This window comes from Carcharodon carcharias, chromosome 2, assembly GCF_017639515.1.
Source record: "Carcharodon carcharias isolate sCarCar2 chromosome 2, sCarCar2.pri, whole genome shotgun sequence".
NCBI classification, from domain to species: Eukaryota; Metazoa; Chordata; class Chondrichthyes; order Lamniformes; family Lamnidae; genus Carcharodon; species Carcharodon carcharias.
This window is the reverse complement of record NC_054468.1, coordinates 32,178,672-32,202,246: the sequence shown is the minus strand read 5'-3', so window position 1 is coordinate 32,202,246 and position 23,575 is coordinate 32,178,672. Positions and strand designations below refer to the sequence as shown.

Genomic DNA, 23,575 nt, shown 5'->3' with positions numbered 1-23,575 from the left:
AAAACTCAGCAGGTCTGGCAGCATTGGCGGAGAAGAAGAGTTGACGTTTCGAGTCCTCATGACCCTTCAACAGAACTGATCTTTCTTTACAAGGAGGGAAATATAAGCTGGTTTAAGTGGGGGGAGAAGTGGAGGGAGGCAGTGTTAGGATAGGAGCAGATCATCAAAAGATGTCACAGACAAAAGAACAAAAGAACACAGGTGTTGAAGTTGGTGATATTATCTAAACGAATGTGCTAATTAAGAATGGATGGTAGGGCACTCAAGGTTCAGCTCTAGTGGGGGTGGGGGTGGGGGAGCATAAAAGATTTTAAAATAATGGAAATAGGTGGGAAAAGAAAAATCTATATAAATTATTGAAAAAAAAACAAAAGGAAGGGGGAAGAAACAGAAAGGGTGTGGGGATGGAGGAGGGAGCTCAAAACCTAAAGTTGTTGAATTCAATATTCAGTCCGGAAGGCTGTAAAGTGCCTAGTCGGAAGATGAGGTGCTGATCCTCCAGTTTGCGTTGAGCTTCACTGGAACAATGCAGCAGGCCAAGGACAGACATGTGAGCAAGAGAGCAGGGTGGAGTGTTAAAATGGCAAGTGACAGGGAGGTTTGGGTCATTCTTGCGGACAGACCGCAGGTGTTCTGCAAAGCGGTCGCCCAGTTTACGTTTGGTCTCTCCAATGTAGAGGAGACTGCATTGGGAGCAACGAATGCAGTAGACTAAGTTGGGGGAAATGCAAGTGAAATGCTGCTTCACTTGAAAGGAGTGTTTGGGGCCTTGGATGGTGAGGAGAGAGAAAGTGAAGGGGCAGGTGTTACATCTTTTGTGTGGGCATGGGAAGGTGCCATAGGTGGGGGTTGAGGAGTAGGGGGTGATGGAGGAGTGGACCACTTTGTTAACTCACTTTGTTAACTCTTTTCTTATTTAAATAACTATAGAAACTCTTACCATCCATCTTTATATTACTATAGCTTCTCTCATACTCTAATTTTGCCTCCTTATTAATCTTTTGTCATTCTTTGCTGTTCTTTGTATTCTTTCCAATCTTCTGACCTGCATAATTATATGATTTTTCTGTAAGTTTGATCCTGTCTTTAACTTTTTTAGTTAACCACGCAGGGTGGGCTCTCCCCTTGGAATTTTTCTTTCTCATTCGAATGTATATATTCTGTGTAATGTGAAAAATCCCTTTAAATATCTGCCATTGAATTTCTATTGACATATCCCTTAACCTCATTTGCCAGTTAACTTTAGCTACCTCTGCTTTCATGCCCTCATAATTGCCCTTAGTTAAGTTTAAAATACTAGTCTTGGACACACTTGTTTCTCCCTCAAAATGAATGTTCAATCACATTATGATCGCTGCTACCTAGGGGTGCCTTCACTAAGAAGTTATCAATTAATCCTATCTCATTGCTCAATACCAGGTCGAGTATAGCTGCTCTCTAGTTGGCTCGAGAACATGCTGTTCTAAGAAACTATCCAGAACACTCTATGAACTCCTCAGCTGCACAACCTTTGCCCATCTGATTTTTCCAGTCTATACACAGATTAAAATCCCCCATGATTATTGCTGTACCTTTCTGGCAAGCTCCCATTATCTCTTCATTTATACTCTGGCCTGCTGTGTAGATACAATTAGGGGGCCTATACACCATTCCACAGACAAGCTTCCATTATCCATTGTTCCATACAAAAACAAGTTTATTAATAAGTTTTTATCAGTCTTTTTACTGGGAATCCTGGAGGGCCATGTTGTTTACTCGTCTCACTTGTGCAGGTGTTTGGCTTGTTGGCTGCCCTCCAACAATAAGGCAATCCAAGGTCCTGTTATGAGTTCCTGCGCTTTCTATGGTTAGTTTTAACAAACTTTACGGCAATTATTCAAATGCTGCACAATGTCGTTTTAATTCTTTAATCGAATTAACACCTCGATTTATTCATTAAATGTATTATTTCCTTTACAAGCTAACCGGCCACCCCTGCCACTCCTGTTCCATCATTAACAATACCACAGCAACTGATTCAGTAAAATGCAGCCAAAATAACAACTTATATTAATACAGCACCTTTAATATAATAAAACATCCCAAGACACTTCACAGGAGTGTTATGAAACAGAGTATAACAACCAGCCGCATAAAACATTAGATCAGATGACCGAAAACGTGGTCAATGAGGAGGTTTTTAAGGAGTGTCATTAAGGGGAAAACGAGATACTGAGACAAAGAGCTGTAGAGAGAGGGAATTCCAGAGCAGAGAAAATGCTGGAAATATTCAATAGATCAAATATTTCAAGTTGATGACCTTTCATCAGCGCTGGAAAAAGTGAGAAATCTAACAGGTTTTAAACATTTCAAAAACTGGGAACTCCCTCCCTAACAGCATTGTAGATGTATTTTAAAAATTAAAATGACATTGTGCAGCATTTGAATCATTGCCTTAAAGTTAGCATTGTGGATGTATCTATTTAAAGGCTGCAGTGATTCAGCCAGCCTCTCAAGAGCAATTGGGATTGGACAATAAATGCTGGCCTTGCCAGTGCTACCCGCACGTCATGAACAAATAAAGTATAGTACCAGGGAAAGAGGGAAGCACAGGGGTGAGAGAGAAAAAAAATGGAAGGTCTGTGATAAGGTAGAAGGCAGGAGAGATTAAAAGGCAAATGGGACAATGATGCAACACAAAAGGGTATAGTAATGGCAGATCTAAGGAAACAAAAGATGGATCTGGAGGAGGAGTAGCAGAATCATTACCCAATAGCTTTTCCCCCAAAAAATGGAGGCAGTGATCATGATCTGAAATTGCTGAACTCAATGTTCAGTCCAGAAGACTGTAAGGTGCCTAATCGAAAGAGGAGGTACTGTTCCATAAGCTTAGGTTGAACTTCGTTGTAGGAGGCCCAAGACAGAGAAGTTAGAGTAGGAGTCGAGGGGTGGAGAATTAAAATGACTAGTGACTCGAAGTCTGCGGCCATGCTTGAGGGCTGAACAAACTTGTTCCCCAGAGCGGCCAGCCAATCTATGATTGGCGCCCCCGCTATAGAAGATTGTATCGTGAGCAGCTAATACAGTATATTAAATTGAAAGAAGTGCACGTAAATTACTGTTAACCTAGAAAGGAGCGTTTGGGGCCCAGGATGGGCAGAAAAATCACCATTTATTTTTGTCAAAAGGCAGAGGTGGCTTCATGCAGTGAACACAGGTTATCAATACAAAAACAGAATTACCTGGAAAAACTCAGCAGGTCTGGCAGCATCGGCGGAGAAGAAAAGAGTTGACGTTTCGAGTCCTCATGACCCTTCGACAGAACTTGAGTTCGAGTCCAGGAAAGAGCTGAAATATAAGCTGGTATATTTATCAATTATCAATTGCTATCACCAATGATTGGCAATGCTATCACCAATGGCGAATGTTAGTATCGAAAGTGTCTCTTGCCACTGCAATTTTATCCCATTGAAATTAATATTCTAGGGTGCCTCAGAATATTATCAATTGTCACACAATCAGCGCAAGCATAACAATGCAAAGAAAGGCATCTATCATATGAACATAGGAAATACAGGAACAAACCATTTGGCCCCACAAGTCTGTTCTGCCATTCAGTTAGCTCATGGTTGATCTGTACTTTAATTCTATTTAATTGCCTTGATCCCAGATCTTGGAATATCCTTCCTCCTCCTTCAGTTACCATGGACTTCCATTGGATAGGTCCATGATTATGCTTGGCAAAGTACTGCAGTGGTTTGCCATTGCTTTCTGCAGCATAGCTGACCAGGAAACTCTCCCACTCTTACGGCTCACCATCAGGCATATTGAAAGGATTCACGAAAGGATGTATCTATCCTGTGACCTTGAAACAGATGATGGATATTCTTATGCGTTCTCGCCAAGTGGTGACACCGAGCATGTTACCAGCCTCTTCTGACCATTGCCCGTTGGACCTGCAGGGGGCGTGCTTTCTTGGAGCTGCAGTCTGTGCCATCTTGCTGCCCACTGGAGGATCCTTGTTTCTGTCGATGACGCATGAATGGCGCGCCGCGCGCCGGGGGGCGGGGTGTGGACACGTGCGCGCGCCGGGGTCTGGGGCTGGAGCGCGGAAGGACACATGGCGGCTGCCCGGGGGCAGCGCCGGAGGAGGCGGCAGCGGTAACGGCTGTGTTCAGGTAATGGCGACACTCAGACTTCCGGGGGGAAGGCGCTGGAAAGCTCGGCCTTATCTACCAAACTGCGACTGCTGTAAGCGGCCTCGGAGGTCCGGATGTGCTGTACGGTGCTGGGGAGCTGGCCCCCGGCTAGATGACCCAGAAATAGCCCCTGGATGAGGGGAGATGGACTGTGTACAGAGCCCTGGAGATGGGAAGGGGGTGGGTTTACTGTATTGGGCTCTGGAGATATTGGGGGGGGGGGGGGGGGGTGGGGGCGGGAGGGGGTTAGTGTATTGGGCTCTGGAGATGGGGGGTTAGTGTATTGGGCTCTGGAGATGGGGGGGTTAGTGTATTGGGCTCTGGAGATTGGGGTTAAGAGTATTGGGCTCTGGATATTGGGGGCGGTTAACGTATTGGGCTCTGGATATTGGGGGAGGTTAACGTATTGGGCTCTGGATATTGGGGGGGTTAATGTATTGGGCTCTGGATATTGGAGGGGTTAACGTATTGGGCTCTGAATATCGGGGGGTTAACGTATAGGGCTCTGGATATTTGGGGGGTTAGCGTATAGGGATCTGGATATTTGGGGGCGTTAGTGTATAGGGCTCTGGATATTTGGGGGGGTTAGCGTATAGGGCTCTGGATATTTGGGGGGGTTAGCGTATAGGGCTCTGGATATTTGAGAGGGTTAGCGTATAGGGATCTGGATATTTGGGGGCGTTAGCGTATAGGGCTCTGGATATTTGGGGGGGTTAGCGTATAGGGCTCTGGATATTTGGGGGGGTTAGCGTATAGGGCTCTGGATATTTGAGAGGGTTAGCGTATAGGGCTCTGGATATTTGGGGGGGTTAGCGTATAGGGCTCTGGATATTTGGGGGGGTTAGCGTATAGGGCTCTGGATATTTGGGGGGGTTAGCGTATAGGGCTCTGGATATTTGGGGGGTTAGCGTATAGGGCTCTGGCTATTGGGGGGGTTAGCGCATAGGGCTCTGGAGATGGGGGTTAATTTATAAGGTTCTGGATATTGAGATTAGTGTATAGGGCTCTGGAGATGGGGGTTAGCGTATAGGGTTCTGGAGATGGAGGGGTTAGTGTATAGGACTCGGTGTTAGTGTATAGGGCTCTGGAGGTGGGGTGGTTAGTTTATAGGGCCTCTGGAGATTGCAGGGGTTAGTTTATAGGGCCCAGGGGATGGGGGGTGCTGGTAGTGTAAAGGGCCCTGGAGAGGGAGGCATGGGGGTTAGTGTCTAGGGCCCTGGAGATGTGGTGTGAGGCGAGGGTGGGGGGTTAGTGTGTAGGACCCTGGAGATGGGAAGGTGGGGTTAGTGTTAGAGCCCTGGAAATTATGGGGAGGTGGCGGCGGGGGGGTTGTGGGGAGAGTAGTGTACACAGCCCTAGAGATGTGGGGGCAGGGGCGGAAATGTGTTCAGAACCCTGGAGAGATTTGGGGTGGGTATGGATAGTGTAGAGACCCTTGGATATAAAAGAAACGATCCACAGCGTGCGTATATAATGCCCTGGAGTTAGGGGGAATGCACAGTGTGTGTAGAGCACCTTGGAGGTAGCGGGGAAGGGGGATGCACATCGCCCTGGAGATAGGAGGCAGGTACACTGTGTGCGAACATAGCCCTGGAGATGGGGGACGGGTGGTGCTAAGTATGTGTAGCGAACTTGCGAGACAGGAGGGGAGATGTGCAGAGGCCTGGAGATAGCAGAGGGGGGATGCATAGTGTGCGCAGAATATCCCAAAGATGCGGGGGGCATCAATGGGGGAAATAAATGGATGTGGGTGGTGCTCTGGATATTGGAGGGGTTAACGTATTGGGCTCTGAATATCGGGGGGGTTAACGTATAGGGCTCTGGATATTTGGGGGGTTAGCGTATAGGGATCTGGATATTTGGGGGCGTTAGTGTATAGGGCTCTGGATATTTGGGGGGGTTAGCGTATAGGGCTCTGGATATTTGGGGGGGTTAGCGTATAGGGCTCTGGATATTTGAGAGGGTTAGCGTATAGGGATCTGGATATTTGGGGGGGTTAGCGTATAGGGCTCTGGATATTTGGGGGGGTTAGCGTATAGGGCTCTGGATATTTGGGGGGGTTAGCGTATAGGGCTCTGGATATTTGGGGGGGTTAGCGTATAGGGCTCTGGATATATAGGGACACACCATGGGTGGAGGTGAGGGTGACTGTGTATACAAAGGGGATTCTGTATTGATGTCTGCCACATACTTGTTTCCAACTTCTGTAGGTACTATGGGTCAAATTGTGTCCTTCTGTGCTGAATGACTCCATGATATGGAGTTAATAAGAGTATTGAATAGTCTGGTTCCCACAGTAAAGTATGAAGATGTGATAAAATGAGTAGAAAAACTGAAGTTTAATTTCTTTCTATAATCTTAACAATCACATACCCACTTCAGAACTTCTGCCCAATTAGTAAAAAAAAAGCAAAGGCCAGAGCTGTTGGAAAGTCTAATGCCAGCACTGCGTGTTCTGAAGTTCTTTAACTTGTAGGAACTTGGTTTGATGAATGTGCAGTTCCAGTGCTTACCCTTGACCTCTGCCACACTGGCTTTCCTTCCAGTCACTGAGCCAAAGCATGGGGTCTTGAAAACAGAGTCAGGTGCATGAGCTAGCTATATGTGGGGATCCTGGATCTCCTCTGTGTAAACAACATTACAAGATAAGTTAAACCAGCTGCTGCTCTAGCCTCTAAATAAGTAGTGGATATCTGACATTTTGAAATAGTTTATTACGAATTTGTCATAGATGGTGATCTTTGGCAACCAAAATTTCACGAAGCACCTTCGGATTTAAAAAAAAATTCAAATATCAAAATGCACCAAGAATATAATACTTGTAATGAATACTTAACATCAGTGCCAGGTAGTAATAAAAGATACATGAGTAGTTTAAAGATTAAAGAATGGCAATAGAATTAACTGGATAAACAGTACATTCTGTTGGTTAACCAGATCATGTAATAAGCTGAAATGGGCATCCTGAGTAAAACACTGTTGTTAGAGCTCATTGTAACTGAATTTGAGAATGATTTTTGTTTAATGGGGAAGAAAATTCTAGAAACGACTTTATTTCATATCCTAAATAACTATAACATATTTCCAAACATTCTTATTTTTAATATATATCTGTCCAGCTAGTTCTTGTATTCTTACTGCACTTGAAGGTGTCAGAGAACATTTCATAGAATCATGGCATCTTATGCACAGAAGGATATGCATCATGTCATTATTTCTAAAAGAAAATAGAGACACAAACATAACTAAGCACAATAATAATGCATTTTCTAGTAAAATTGTTTGTCCCTCATCCTAAGATGTGGCTTTTAAAATTTTTAAATGGCTGCTCCTTGTATTTTAATCTGTTGCTTTTCTGCCCAGAAGGTTTTGACATTCACATGAATGTGAGTGCTTCATTCTGCTACCATTACTTCAATGCTGCAAGTGACCCTTCCTTATAATAATGTTTAATTTTAAACATTTGCAGCCAGGTGTCCAGTTGTAATTTTTATACTATACGTAGTTGCACAATTTGGTGAGAATGTATCCTGGAAGTGTAATGGTTATACAGCCAGCAACATACAATCTCCTGTGACTACATGTTTGTCAGGTGGTACACTTTGCTCACCTTCTGTAACTAGCAAAAGCCTAGTATGCCTGAGACAATGATATGTGCAATATCTGCTTTTGCCATTGAGAGTGATGGAACCTGGATTGAAATCTTATGCAAACTGACAGAATGAAAGACACTTCTGATTGCAAGCAATTGATCCTCCTTGAAATAAGTTTGGAGTCTCAATCCAGTTCCTGATGGGTGCAGTCCTTCAGTACAAAACTGCCCCAACTTTAGCACTAACAACCTCATCTGGCGAAGGAAACGGGGTAGGAGGAATTAGACTGGAGCAATAGACGATGCTCTTTTCAAGTTGGAGCAGAGTACAGAGAGCCTTACTGTGCATCCAGCTGTGCTGCAACTGACACTGGGTGCCTGAAATGGGAAGAGTTCTATTCCCACCGCTTAGAACCTGCAAATTCCACTGGAGTGTTAAACCGAGGCTCCATCTGCCCCTTCAGGTGGATGTTAACAATCCTATGCCAATATTTATCCCTTGCCAAACACCACTAAAACGGTTTACGGAACCTGGCTGTGTGTAAATTTCTCTACATTACAGCAGCGACTACAGTTCAAAAGCTGTAAAGCACTTTGAGACATCCTGAAGTCATGAAAGGCAATATAAAAATGCAAGTCTTTCTTTTTCATTGAGTAGGATTTTTAACAGTGTTAATTTATAGCGTAACTATAGTTATTAACCATTACTTAGCATAGTAGTTTAACAGAATTCTCTCTGTGACAGCCCATCCACTTTTCCAGCGAAGTGGTGGGTTCCTTGAAAAGATAAGAAACAGCAACAAGTTTTCCATTTGGAATGGAGGAAAACTGAAGTTCAGAACACTTCAGGCCATTCTCTGCAACCTTTAAAGAACGTGGTTGACTAAAGCAAATTGCATGTCTGCTCTCTCGGAAGGGCAACTTTAGGCATAATTGATGAGATGTAGAGAAGGGGTGAGGATAATAAATAAATGAGATTGGGGGAGTGATTTACTCAGGCCGAGCTCAAAAGACAGACTGTAAGTACAGTTTTCTGTTTCCAGATTGACCATTCTGTAATCTGTGTGACTAATATAGCCAGTTTATTTTAAAATTTTGTGCTGTGGGTCTTAAGATTTGGGGTGTGATTATCAATACTTGTTTTCTGTAGAATCCATGAAACCAATAAAGGAACGAGATGAGATCTTCACCCTTCAACTTGGGCTGAATTCCAACTCGGGTCCCAGATTTAAAAAGGCCATCACATTAACTTTCTCTTTCACAATAAGATATTTAAACTCACTGTTCTTGCTCTGATATTTAAGAAATTAATATCAATATATATTAAGTTTTGTTTTCATGTTTTTTCACAGCCAAACTGTCAGACTATGAAGGAGCACAGCAATGGTAAATGCTGTAAAAGATTCTTAAGGGCAAACCTTAGAGAGCAACTGAGGTCCCACCACAGCAAATGGAAGCAACTGGAAGGCTCGTTGTGCTCCCAAAGACAGTTTTATTATCAGCAGAAGCAGCGTCTGTGGCTGTCAATCAGGAAAAAACGGGTCAAGTCTGTGCTAAGAAAGGCCCTTTCGAATTGTCAACAGTGCAGATCTGTGAAAAACACCAGATGTTTGAAGGCGACACAGAAGGAAACGGCGTTGTTCACCTCGAGCATCAATGACACACCAACCGAAGAAACATGTACACCAACCTTGGCAACCCATGAGGAAGGAGAGAGTAAGGGACATGAAATTTGTGAAGCTTGGAACAGCAATGCTGTAGCCCCAGATTCGGACTGTAAATCAACAATTTTATATTGTAAAGCAGTATCGAGAAATCTAACAGTACCTGCAAAGGTAACTTGCCCCAAATCCCAGCGAAAGAATAACAGTGGGCTTCAGGACGAGATTATAAATCAGAAGCTATTAAATGGTTACAAAAGAATAGACTTCCAAGGGAGCAAAGAGCCCATGTCCAATAGTTTACCTCACAAGACAAAGCGGCAGCTGAAAGGGCACAAAATCTGTCTGCTCTACAGGAAACCTTCTCTCTTTAGCTTCCGTTTTAGAATATTAAATAGTCAAAACAGGCGGAAAAAGTTTACCAGTCAAAGGCAAGAGAAGCTAAACTGGGCGCAATCTTCAAATCCAAAAAAGGCTGGCCGATGTTTGGATAAAATGGCATGTGATATGTCTTCTCTGTCACCTCCCAAAGGTGAAGATTCCAGTGAGAATGTGCAGTTTGCTTCAGATCAGAATAGTAGTACACCAGAGACAATGAAACAAGACAAGAATTCCTGCCTGACTAATTGCTGTGAAGTTTCACTTTTGCCTCTTGATGAGAGGATGGACACTTCACAAGCACAGGAGGCGATGCCTCATTTTGTTCATTCAAACGAAAAGCTTGTTGATCATAATCAAACAGTCGACGAAAACGCAACGGCAGTGTTCCCTCCCTCGAGCCCTCTTGGATTGGATACTACTTGTGCCAACCAGCTTGTGGGTGCAGATGAGTGGTCTAAAAGCGACGAGGCATCCCAGTTGTTTACCGTCTCGCAGGAGAGACTTTCAAGCCAAACCCCAGTGAGTGATGGGGAGATGCAGGTCATCAATGCCACAATGGACTTGAGTCCTGTATCATGTAGACACACAAACGCTTCTGTTAATGAATCTGGCCAGTCAGTATGTTTGCAAAGTGGTGAGCCATGTCCTGTGCTTCAACCGCAGCTGATGGACCACATTTACTATAGATCTACCAAGGAACAAGCTGAGCACGCATCAGTGAGGACTGAACTGCCAGCTAGAAGTCAGGCTGAAAAGGAAAAGGAGAATGAATCTCAGACCTGCTCTGTTGCCAGTGAACAATTAACATCCTGTATTCATGGTACAGTTGCTGGTTTAAGAAAACCTTTCTATTTCTCTCTAAGATTATACAGTACTGCTTTTTAAAAGAACAGTTTGATGAGCGGTATATAACTTAATCAGCAACCCAGGCTGTTGTACTCTATTTGGCACAATGATTCAAATGGGGTATGTCACTTGAAAGAAAAAGTGCTCCCATAACCACCCTTTTCTGAAAGAAAGTATGTTATACTTTTTAAATAGTGGTTTTAAGAGTTTTTTTTAAGCGTTGCTTATTTGAGTCTGATCCTGCTGGTTCCACTTCACTGCAATTGGCTTATTGCATTTCTCATCTGTAGTCCTACAGGCATCTTGTAGAATGGGATTAGTCTGCAACAAGGCAGGATTATCTTCTGTCTGCCAAAGTAGAAAATAGAGCCCTAACATGCAAGCTGGAGTCTTGCTTTCATGGGGGAATACCTTTTTCTTATCTTTGGCAGATGGTTGGTGAATCACATTGTGCAATTCTATCCATTAACGAATTCCCAGCTTTGATATGTTGTCTGTTTCTTGAAAACCTTCTAACAAATATTTGTTCTAATGATTGATACTGATGGCATTGTGAAATGGAAGACAAGCTGAGAGGAGTTACTAAGATTGACTGCGTGAGGAAGTTGCATGAATGCTTCAGGTACAACCTGGAACTTTAATTGCGAGCTTCAAATGGACAACCTCATCTCAGTACCTCCACTGTGGTACTTCCTCTGAAATTGCTTGAACAAAAATATTTTTAATCAAAAGAGTCTGTTATAGTTGATCATAATCTGCATTTTTTTTGTAAAACAGTTTGGATGGCGACCATTTTATTTTTTGCTGATCTTCTCAATCTAATCTCCCCAATATTTCTGCCAGTTCCAGAGTTTATTGTTTCTCAGTAAAGACTTAGAGCCTGCAATTTTTTGGCCCCTGGTTCGCCACTAAACGTAAGAGGGCGGTACTTCCAGCTACCATTCAACCTTTACGTTGACACCTTTCAAAATTTCAGAGCTGGCCTCACTTACATAAAGGGATGAGTTCCCAAAGCATTTACATTGCTCCCTGGAGCTTTGCTCCATGCTTGGGTGGTGTTGATTTTGGAGCAGCATTTCAGACCGTTGAGCCAAAAACAACAACTTTTGAACTGTTTTCTTAGTGCAATTGATGGCTCCACCATGACCCAGTAAATATCTGTATCATGCATACTTTTCAGTATCAATTAGGATGGAATTTCTGGCGGGTTGATGGGCGGGGGGGTGGGTGGTGTTAGACGCATTACTTTGTGATGTTCAGTGATCACGCCAGAAGGGTGCCAGGTGCATGACATGCCCAATTGCCTCGCACCAGTCCTGCACCTCTTTAGAAAATCTGTTCATGGGGAGCAAGGGGCAAAGTTCCAACAGAACTGGGCCATGTCCCAGTAAGCCCCTCCAAGGCCCAGGAGTTTCAAGGCTAATCAGCTGACAATAGCCACCTGATATTTCAACTTGAGGGAATTTCCCCCATTTCTAAACCTTGACCTGACTGAAGGAATAGAGTCCCATTGCCAGAGTGACCAATCTTCATGTGTGCGCACGGGCTGTTGGTGTCAACAAGGTGTTTGATGGAGAAAGGGGTATGCAGACAGGAAACTACACCTGAGTGAGCAGTTGGGAATTCAGTGTTGAGGGGCGAAGAGGTGCTCCTTTTTCTGTTTCAGCCTCCAGTAGTTGGTGAGTTTCCTTCCTTGTCTCCTAGCTAGGTGAGTGCAACTTTCTATTACTTTAGCTGCCTACGTTATTAACTAATTGACTAATTAAATAAATATGGTTGGACAGAAATGGCAGGGTTGATGGTGTGCTGTGATTGCCCCATATGGGAATCTATGAAATGCATCGCAATCCTGGACAACCATATCGGCAGAAAGTATCTGCAACTTTAGCTCAGAGAGGCTGAGCTGGTGTCTGAGTTGTGAACATTGCGAGGCATCAGGGAAGGAGAGAGTTACCTGGACACTTTGTTTCAGGAGTCAGTCACACCCTGTAGGTAAGGCCGAGCTTTGGAGATGGTCAGGGACAGGAGGGTGTGACTACAAGTCAGGCAGGTATAGGGAACCAGTGAGTAGTGATGGAGGAGCCTCAGCCCCTGACTTTGTCCGACAGGTATGAGGTGCTTGCTATCTATGTGGATGAGAAAGACTGCAAGGTAGATGTGCGGACTGACCATGGCACTAAGGTGAAGGATGCTATTCAAGTAGGGGGAGTGAAGAGGAATGTGGTAGTGATAGGAGACAGTGGATAGATACTCTTCTCTGTAGCCACCACTGGGAGCTCCGAAGGTTGTTGCCTGCTCGGTGCCAGGGTTAAGGACCCTGGTGGGGGAGGATCCAGTTGTTGTGGCCCACTTGGGAACCAACGACGTAGGTAGAATTAGGAATGATGTTCTGCCTAGAGAATTTGAGGAGCTAGGGATCAAATTAAGATGTAGAACATAAAAAGGTAATAGAAGCATAGATACTAGGAGCAGGAGTAGGCCATTCGGCCCTTCAAGCCTGCTCCGTCATTCATTATGATCATGGCTGATCCTCTGTCTCAACGTCATATTCCCGCTTGCTCTCCACACCCCTTGATGCCCTAATATCTAAAAAATTATCAATTTCTTTCTTGAATGTACTCAGTGGCCTGGCCTCCACAGCCTTCTCTGGTAGAGAATTCCACAGGTTGACCACCCTCTGAGTGAAGAAATTTTTCCTCATCTCAGTGCTAAATGGCCTGCCCCATATCCTGAGACTATGGCCCCTGGTTCTAGACTCCCCACCCAGGGGGACCATCCCCCCTGCATCGAGTCTGTCTAGCCCTGTTAGAATTTTGTGTTTCAATTGGATCCCCTCATTCTTCTAAATTCTAGTGAATGCAGGCCCAGTCGAACCAATCTCTCCTCACATGACGGTCCTGCCATCCCCGGTATCAACCTAGTGAACCTTGGCTGTACTCCCTCTATGGCAAGTATATCCTTTCTTAGGTAGGGAGACCAAAGACTAAAACTGCACGCAGGACTCCAGGTGTGGTCTCACCAAGGCCTTGTATAACTGCAGTAAGACATCCCTACTTCTGAACTCAAACCCTCTTGCATTGAAGGCCAACGTACCATTTGCCTTCCTAATTGCTTGCTGCACCTGCCTGTTTACTTCCATTGACTGGTGTACAAGGGCAACCTGATCCCTTAGTACATCCACATTTCCCAATATATCACCATTTAAATAATACTCTGCCTTTCTTTTGTCACACCAAAGCGTATAACTTCTCATTTATCCACATTATACTGCATCTGCCATGTGCTTGCCCATATACTACTTGTCTAAATTGCCCTGAAGCCTCCTTGCATCCTCCTCACAACTCTCAACCCCGCCCAGTTTTGTGTCATCAGCAAACTTGAAAATATTGCATTTGGTTTCCTCATCTAAGCCATTTATATATGTTGTGAATAGCTGAGGCCCAAGCACCGATCCCTGTGGTACACCACTAGTCACCACCTGCCATCTGGAGAAAGATCCATTTATTCCCACTTTCTGTTTCTGGTCTGTCAACCAATTCTCAATCCATGTCAGTATACCACTGATCCCATATGCTTTAATTTTGCCTATTGGCCTCTTATGTGGGACCTTATCAAAAGCCTTCTTGGAATCCAAATACACCAGATCCACTGGTTCTTCCTTATCTATTCTACTAGTTACATCCTCTCTGGATTGTTACCTGAGCCACATACAAATTAGCATAGGGTCAAGCAGATTAGATAATTAAACACGTAGCTCAGAGTGATGTTGGAAGAAGGGGTTTTGGTTCATAGGCACTGACATCAGTACTCTGGGAAGAGTGAGCTATTCCATTGGGATGGGCTCCACTTGAACCGGGCTGGGCCTAGTGTCCTTGCCAATTATATAACTAGGGCTGTGGACAAGCCTTTAACAGAGTTTAGGAGGAGTGGGGGTGGGGGGGCTAGGGTGAAGGGAGATTTAGAAATCCAAAGTGAAAGATTGAGGCATCAGAACAGTATAGTAATATGAGTAAAGACAAGCAGAGTGGGTCAGGAAGGGACAGTTTTAACAAAATTTGTACATCGGCAAATAAGGACATTGCAGGGAATAGAAGTAAACATTGAAATTAAAGGTTCTTTATTTGAACGCATGAAGCATCTGCAGGGAGATAGATGAACTAGTGACACAAATAGAGATAAATGATTTAGATTTGATCACCATTACAGAGACATGGTTACAGTATTTCAGAAAGCCAGACAGAATGGCAAAAGAAGAGTAGCCCTGATGGTAAAAAATGGCATTAGGGCATTAGTGAGACAGGATCTGGCCTCTGAAAATCATGAAATAGAATGGGTGAAAATTAGGAATAGCAAGAGTCAAAAAACACGGAGTAGTTTATAGGCCCCCTACCAGTAGTTATACTGTTGGGCAGAGCAATAAACAAGTAATTATTGGAACAAAAAAGAGATTGCCAAAGAGATCATAGACAAAAGGACAAAGGGGTGTTGACCGTCAACAATCTTTGGCAATCTCTTCTTTGCCTCCACCTATCACTGGCCCTCTACCCTACTCTACCTGTCCCATCCCCCTCAACCGGCTTATATTTCACCTCATTTCTATATTTCTTAGTTCTGATGAAGAGTCATACGGACTTGAAACATTAACTGTATTCCTCTCCGCAGATGCTGTCAGACCTGCTGAGTTTTTCCAGCTGTTTTTGTTTCAGATTTCCAACATCCGTAGTATTCTGCTTTTATCTAAGTAATTATTGGAGCTTGTAACAACAGCAATATAATAATTGTGGGGGATTTTAATCTTAACATATACCGGGGTAATCAAATTGGTCGGGAAGATGAGTTTGTAGAATGTTTTCGTGACAGTTTATTGGAGCAATATGTTGTGGAATAGGGATGAAACTATCTTGAATCTAGTATTGTCTAATGAAGTAGGGTTAATTAGTAATGTCTTGGTAAAAGATCCTCTGGGAAATAGTGATTATATCATTGAACTCCATGTTAAGTTTGAAAGTGACATATTCCAATCACAAACAAAAATCTTAAACTTAAAGCCAATTACATAGGTATGAGGGGAGAACTGGCCTAAGTTTTATTGGGTAAATGGACTAAAAGGTATGGGGTAAATGAACAGTGGGAAACATTTAAAGAAACAATTCAAAATCTTCAACAAAAATTCATTTTTTTGAAAAATAAAAACTCAGCAATAAAGACCAATCCATGGCTCATTCAAGAAGTTAAGGATAGTATTAGATTAAAAGAAGAGGTTTACAATGTCGCAAAAAACAGTAGCAAGTCTAAAGGTTGGGAGTGTTTTAGAAAGCAGCAGAGGGCCACCAAAAAGTTGATTAAAAGGGGAAAAATAGAATATGAGAGTAAACTAGCCAGGAATATAAAAAATTGTAAGAGCTTTTTGTAAGTATATAAAGAGGAAGAGAACTAAAGTAAACATTGGCCCCTTGGATGCAAAGACATTGGGGGAATGAGGAAATAGAGACATTGAGCAAATATTTTGTGCCTGTCTTTACAGTAGAAGACAAGTTTCATACCAGAAAAGGACGGTAACCTAAGGTCTAAAAAGAATGAGGAAATTAATATCAGCGGAGAAAGAGTATTGGCGAAACTGCAGGGACCAAAATCTGACAAATCCCCAGGACCTGATGGCCTACACCCTAGGGTTCTCAGAGAGAGCTGCAGAGATAGTGGATGTGCTGGCTATGATTTTTCAAAATTCCTTAGATTCGGGAAAAGTCCTATAAGATTGGAAGTTGGCAGATGTTACGCCACTTTTCAAGAAAGGAGGGAGAGAGAAAGCAATGAACTACAGATCAGTTAGCCTAACATCAGTTGTTTGGAAAATGCTTGAATCTATTATTAAGAAAGTCTTAATGCACTTAGAAAAGCATGGTATAATTAGAACAAGTCAACATGGCTTTACTAAGGGGAATTCCTGTTTGACAAATTTATTAGTTTTTTTGAGGATGTAACTAGTAGGGTATGTAAAGGGGAACCAGTAGATGTAGCATACCTGGATTTCCAAAAAGCATTTGATAAGGTGCCACACTAAAGATTAATAAGCAAAATAAGAGTTCAAGGATTTGGGGGTAGTATTTTAACATGGATTGGTTAAGGCATAGAAAGCAGAGGGTGGTCAAAAATGGGGCTTTCTCAAGTTGGCAAACAATGAATGGTGGAGTGCCTCAAGGATCAATGCTGGGCCCTCAGCTATTTGCATCTATATTAATAACTTGGATGAAGAGATAGGTTAATGCATCTAAGTTTGCTGATGATACGAAGCTAAGTGGGAAGGTAAGCTGTGGGGAGGAAATGGTGGGGCTGCAAAGAGACAGGTTAACTGTGGGCAACAAGATGGCAGATGGAGTATAATGTAGGGAAATGTGAAGTTATTCATTTTGGTCATAAGAAATAAAACTGGTGAAACTTGTAAGTGTTGATGTTTAAAGAGACTTGGGTGTGCTTGTACAAGGAACATAGGTATGGCAAGCAATTAGGAAGGCAAATGGCATGTTGGCCTTTATTGTAAGGGGACTACAGTGCAAGAATAAAGAAGTCTTGCTATAGTTGTACATGGCTTTTGTGAGACCACATCTTAAATACTGTGCTGTTTTGGGTCTGTATTTAAGAAAGGATATATTTGCATTGGAGGCAGCACAGTGAAGGTTCACTAGATTGCTCCCTGGCATGAGGGGATTGTCCTATGATGAGAGGCTAAATAAATTGGGCTTTCATTTTTTCTAAACTTCAGAGAATGTGAGCCAATCTCATTGAAACCTACAAAGTTCTGAGGGGGCTTGATAGGATAGAAGCTGAGAAATTGTTCCCTTCGGTTGGTTAGTCAAATATGGGGGCATAGACTTGGGATAAGGGGCCAATCATTTAGGACTGAGATGAGGATAAATTACTTGGGTTGTGAATCTTTGGAATTATATACCTCAGAGGGTTGTGGATGCTTAATTGTTGAATACTTTTAAAGTTGGGATAGACAGATTTTTGGCTTTGCAGGGAATTAACAGATATGAGGAGCAGGTGGGAAAATGGGAGTTGAAGCCCAAGATCAGCCATGATTGTATTGAATGGCGGAGCAGGCTCGATGGGCCATATGGTCTACTCATGCTCCCATTTCTTGTGGCCTTGTGACAGGAAAGAGTACAATAGCTAAGTCTGACCTGCCATTCACATATGCACCCCGCTTGAGTTTTTCCAGCAATTTCTGTTTTTATCACTCAAATGTTGGTGTGAGAAATAGGAGTAATTCATGTCTGTTTATAAGCTCAATCACAATTCTGTGATTCCGTGGGGATGTGTATATCGTTTTTATAGTTGATATTTTTGATCTTAAAGAAAAACTTATCAGAAATATTATAATCGCACATTCTCAGTTACCTTCTTGGGAGGAGACACCCAAAACAAATTTCAATAGCTCACATATATCAATCCCTTAATAACGTCATCGCCCTCTTGTGCTACTTTTGGGCCAGGTGGAGTTATAGATATAATAGAATTAAATAGCATCTCTTATTGTACCATGTACCACCTAGAAACCAGGGCTGAGAAAGCACAGCTGCAAGTTATATTTGAAACTGTACCAGGTGCAGTCTCACACTAGGTCACCAACCCAGTCGGCACCAAAGATTTCTTCAACAGCCAGTGAGCATGATGAGTGCTCAGTAAACTCTATAACTGGTTGTTTCTGCTACTCTTTTAGTGTGTGATTACTTCCAGACAATAAGTAATGCTGGGCAATGTACTTTCCTGATCTATATTTTCTTTCTCAGCTTTCCTGGATGAGTTTTTGAGAAAGTATGGGAGCCTTATCCCACTTACCGAGAATGATGTTCTGATGAAGCTAGAGCAGATCTTTCATCAAGATTTCCTTGACAGGTATGTGTGATAGAGAACACCTTGTGATGAGTCCTTAAATAATTTTCCTTATTCATTTGAAAATTTGAGATGCACCATGCCCTTAAGATTTAGCTTTTGTAAAGGGATAACGTTTTATTTGACAAATAGCTTAGCAAAAATGTCACAGGATTCAAACTTGTAAGCTGAACCAAGTTCATTCAATGGTAAGGTAGTAAGGGTGGTGGACAGAACTCTAACCCACCATTAAAGCATGTACATTGTACTCTGCTGACATGAGTGAAGCTTCTGCATATTTGCAAATTGTCTGAAAAGGAATATAATGTAAGGAGTTCCTTGTTTTTGATCTGTTGGATTATTGTTTCTCAATCATTTTCTTCCCTTTCCATTAACCTCCCTATTTTCTCCTCTTCCCTAGGTCCCTTGCAAATATTTGTATTTTTGCTTGCTTCATTTCAGTAGTTAGAAATTTGTGCAAAATAGCCAAAATGGCATTAGACTGCTTTATTAGAACTGCTAGATTCTGCAGAGAAAACATATCTAATAAAATAGACCTTCCAGCCGTGATTTGTCTGAGAGCATATGGCTATCATTGTGTTAGGTGCAACCATATATATTAAAAATAGAATTACTTGTGAAATGCAGCTACTCTTGTGTAGGTAAATGCAGCACTATTTACAGTTACAACCCAAATACTTCCCTTTTTGTAACCACCACCAAACAGAAACCTATTTCTGCTGAAAAGTTGAGAGATTTGGCTGCGATGTTGTCCGCAATGAAACATCCTGGCAACATTCACGGTCTTGGCTCCCACTTGTGAGACCCTTGATTCTGCTGTTACCCATACAACCAAACCTCAGTGACAGTTGGTCTTTTCAGCTAAGAAGGGAAGAAAAGGCATTTAAAAAAAAAGCTTTTTTAAAGTACCCTTCACAAGTCTGACATAAAGCTCCTCTTTGTACTTCTATGAAAAATGTGACCTTGAAGAGTCTTGCTCATTCCAAATATGGCCCTCTGTAGTACAGAGGCCGTGTTAAATTGTATCCTCTATTTTCTGTGTATTTCAGGAAGGTCTTCATCCGGATGGAAATACGAAAGTATCAGAAAGCACAGGTGAACAAACCAGTGTCCGGTTTCCAAGTGGTTTACAACAAGCACGTTTTGACTTTGGACGACCTAGCTACGCTTTATGGAGAGAATTGGTTGAATGATCAGGTCAGACAAGGGGACAAGCTGTGCCAGAAATGTTTACCTATAATAGATTTTTGTGAGGGTCACATGAACCTCAGAAAAGTGACAACTTGTTTTATTGGCAGAGTGAGGTTGGGGGGGAAACATATAAACGTGAGCAATATTTAGATTAAGGGAAGGTTAGAATCTTGTAGCCACCGTCTAACACCTTATGTATCATTTTGTAATCCCCACTGCTAGCGTAATATAGTTTTTACATTATTGAATGCAGGTGTCATCTTGGCTAAATGGATCAATAGTAGTGAACGAACAATTAATTGTCTGGTTTCCTTGCAGGTAATAAACATGTATGGAGAACTGATTGTAGATGCAGTACCAGATAAGGTAGGTTTATGGGCCATAATACTAAAGGCTATACTTTGGTAGAAAGTCCATTATTATAATTTTGATGGCTTGACTCACTGTTTCATTCATAGTTCCTTGGTGTTCATATCTTTCAATTGTAACGAACTAAGGTGTTGCGACTGAGTTATCCGGCTCGTTCACCTGCAGTAAATACCAAAAATGCCCTAAGATATGTTGCCTTCCTGATTGATCAGGAATGATATGGGACAAAAACGTTTTTTTTTAAAAACGCATGGACACTTCGCTCAGTTAAAGCAATGAATCGCGGGTTTGTGAATAACTGGAAGTTTTAAGTCCAATCCCAGCCTGTTTTGAGTTAGATGATCTCATCTTGAAGGCAATACTGATGCTTTAGTGCCCCTGGTTAAAATATGGGAAAATCCACAAGCTTCCCTCCCTTGAGTGCTTTCCAGCAATCGCTACTGGGGTTGCACATGTGTGGGTTGGCCTGTGAAGGTGGGATCAGGCTCAGCTGTGATGCAGACAAAATGTCACTGTTCGACACTTGTGAAAATTGGCTACTGCAGTGAGGGTGGTTGGCATCTTTATTAAACTTACTTGGGCAGCTATTAATGCCTTCAGGAGAAATTGGGGGAATAAATCTGGCAAAAAAAGTGGGCATTATATTGCACACGTTCTAAACTCCAGGTGGCAGGAGAAGCCAGGAAACCTCATGTTAAACAGGTTTCTGCTTCATTAATTTTGCTTATTCCTCTTTCCAGGTTCATTTCTTCAATAGCTTCTTTTACAAGCAGCTTCAAACTAAAGGATACAACGGAGTGAAGAGGTGGACGAAAAAGGTGAGTCCTTGAGGGAGTGGATTGTGGCAGCTAGCGGGGTTTTTACAAGTTCAACATAGTTTAGGAAAACTATTATTGAGTTGTTGTGGAAGCTCGTGATGTTGTGGTGAATGCCATGGGGTACTCAGAACACTTCCTTCCAAATTATAGTGTTGTCCCCTGCCCCCCTCTTTCTTTCTTTCTCTTTTTCTTTCTCTCTCTTTTTTCTCCCTCTCTCTCTCTCTCTCTCTTTCACTGGGGTTATGGGGGAACAATATTAAAGTTTTTAAAATTAGAAGTGAATGAATCAGAGGTTTCAAATTTTGGGGGTGTTACCTTGTGAATGGAAATTCCAACAACATTGTAGACCAAAATGGCATTAAAATTGTCTCCTTTAATGATCAACATGCTAAATCAGTGTACATCAGATTAGACAGGATTGTTTCCTAATTCTACACTTAAAAAAAACCTCATTCCCTGTTCATGTTTTTAAGAGAAATCTTAGAAATTGTCTTTTTCTCTTCCATTCCAAAACCAGTGGTAGAACCCCCAAAACCATTTTTGTTACATTTTTCTACATTGCCTCTGCCTTCGCATAAGTTTGGTTCTGTGATATTCAAGCTGCGGGTTCTTGTTTTCTTCAGACAACTTGTCTGCCTAACTGGAAGATTTTTTATTTGTCTTTCTTTTTAGGTGGATTTATTCAGTAAAGCCCTGTTACTAATTCCTATTCATTTGGAAATCCATTGGTCATTGCTAACAGTTGATCTTCCAAATAGGAAAATTTGTCTCTATGATTCTCAAGGCATCCATTTTAATTCCTGTGTTCAGGTAAGGCAATTGTTTGAATAGTTTCTGGTCACTTTTCTTAATCCCTTTTTGTTGTCCCTTCTTGAAGGCAGTGACCTGCTGGAATCTGGTTACTTTTACTGATAGAAGCCCCTGTTTTGAATCCTCATTTGTGTTTTCATGCATAAGTCCATGCAGTGAATAGTAGCAGACCATTCAACTAGGGAACTTGATCCTCTCCTTGCGTGCCCATTTCAAGTTGCACGATATCAGCCATAAGGAAGAATCCTGCCTAGGGCTGGCAAGGACAGTTGTAGCATTCCCAATGTGAACAGTTAATTCAGTGCAGGCAAGGGATCGAACCTTTCTTGCATAGCATATTGTTTTTCAGAGTAGCCATTCTCCAGAAGTTCTTTCCTCTAGGTTGAAAAATGGCCAGGTGGAGTTCTGACTGATGGTAAAGGCCTTTTCAGATATTTGGACACAGAAAGATGATGTCTGTGCAGTTTGCATATGAGCATTTCATATTTACAATTGGGATGTCACTTCTTGTATTTTACAATACATTTCTCTTGTGTTAAGGAATCTTATCAGACACCACAATATAAAATTAAATGAACTATGTACCCTTGTATCAAGGCAAGTTCCATATTAAAGCCACGAAGCAGAAGGTTAATACCAGATAGATAAAAACAAAACCTGTGTTTGATGTGTGTTTATGCATATACAACTCCATAGGAAAATTCTGCCTGCGAGCAGAGCAGGGTGGTTTAATGTCTGAATCCATTTGTTGGTCGATCATTGTTATTGATGCACTACTAAAAAGGTCAGTAGCAAACTAATATTAATTTCTGGGCCTACTCTATACTACAACATAATTAAATGTCACTGTTCTTATTTATTCAGTAAGTGAGCACGGCGTTTGACCCTTTTGACTCTCTGAGTGACACCACACAATATAATAGGTAAAACTAATGACAGGGTTAGCCATAGCTCACTTAGTAGCACTCTTGCCTCTGAATCAGAATGTTGTGGGTTCAAGTCCCATTGCAGAACTTGAGCACAAAAATCAGGGCTGACACTCCTATGCAGTACCGAAGGAGTGCATTACTGTCAGAATTTTAGCTGAATGGCCTACATTCTATCCACCTTTCAGATGAGATGTTAAACCAAGGTTGCACTGCTTTCCCGGTTGGATGCAAAAGATCTGCTGGCACTATTTTGAAGATGACTAGTGATGATATCACCTGTGCCCTGGCCAATATTTATCACTCAATCAACATCACAAATAAATTATTTGCTGAATGCCACATAAGAAATAGGAGCAGGAGTAGGCCATTCAGCCTCTCAAGTCTGCGCTGCAACTCAATAACATCATGGCTGATCTGCCCCAGGCCTCAACTCCTCTCTCATGCCACAGCTCCTTATAATCCTCAACTCCCCGATATTACAAAAATCTATCTACCACCTCTTTAAATACTTTCAGTGATCTAGCTCCCACAGCTCTCTGGGGTAGAGAATTCCAGACATTCACTATCCCCTGAGAGAAGAAACTCCTCTGCGTCTCAGTTTTAAATGAATGCCCCTTTATTCTGTAACTATGCCCCCTTGTTCAAGATTCCCCCACTAGTGTAAATATCTTCTCAACATCTACCTTGTCAAGCCCCCTTCAGAATCTTTTACATTTCAATCAGATCACTCCTCATCTGTCTAAACTCTAATGAATAGCCATTCTTGATAAGTCAACCCTTTCATCCTTGGAATCAGCCTAGTAAATCTCTTTTGAACTGCCTCCAATTCCAGTATAGCCTTTCTTAAATATGGGGACCAAAACTGTACACAGTACTCCAGGTGCGACCTCACCAACACCCTGTACAG

General features: G+C 42.3%; 1 protein-coding gene across 1 annotated transcript in view; it reads left to right on the top strand.

Annotated features, from left to right (window-relative positions):
* Positions 1-4,010: 4,010 nt before the first annotated feature.
* Positions 4,011-23,575, top strand: part of LOC121287186 (sentrin-specific protease 5-like) — a 32,749-nt gene continuing 13,184 nt past the window's right edge. Inside the window, exons 1-7 of the mRNA XM_041204819.1 lie at positions 4,011-4,157; positions 9,123-10,632; positions 18,449-18,554; positions 19,601-19,748; positions 20,061-20,108; positions 20,852-20,929; positions 21,602-21,739. Coding sequence (XP_041060753.1) covers positions 4,011-4,157; positions 9,123-10,632; positions 18,449-18,554; positions 19,601-19,748; positions 20,061-20,108; positions 20,852-20,929; positions 21,602-21,739 — 2,175 coding nt within the window. The remainder of the gene's footprint in view (positions 4,158-9,122; positions 10,633-18,448; positions 18,555-19,600; positions 19,749-20,060; positions 20,109-20,851; positions 20,930-21,601; positions 21,740-23,575) is intronic.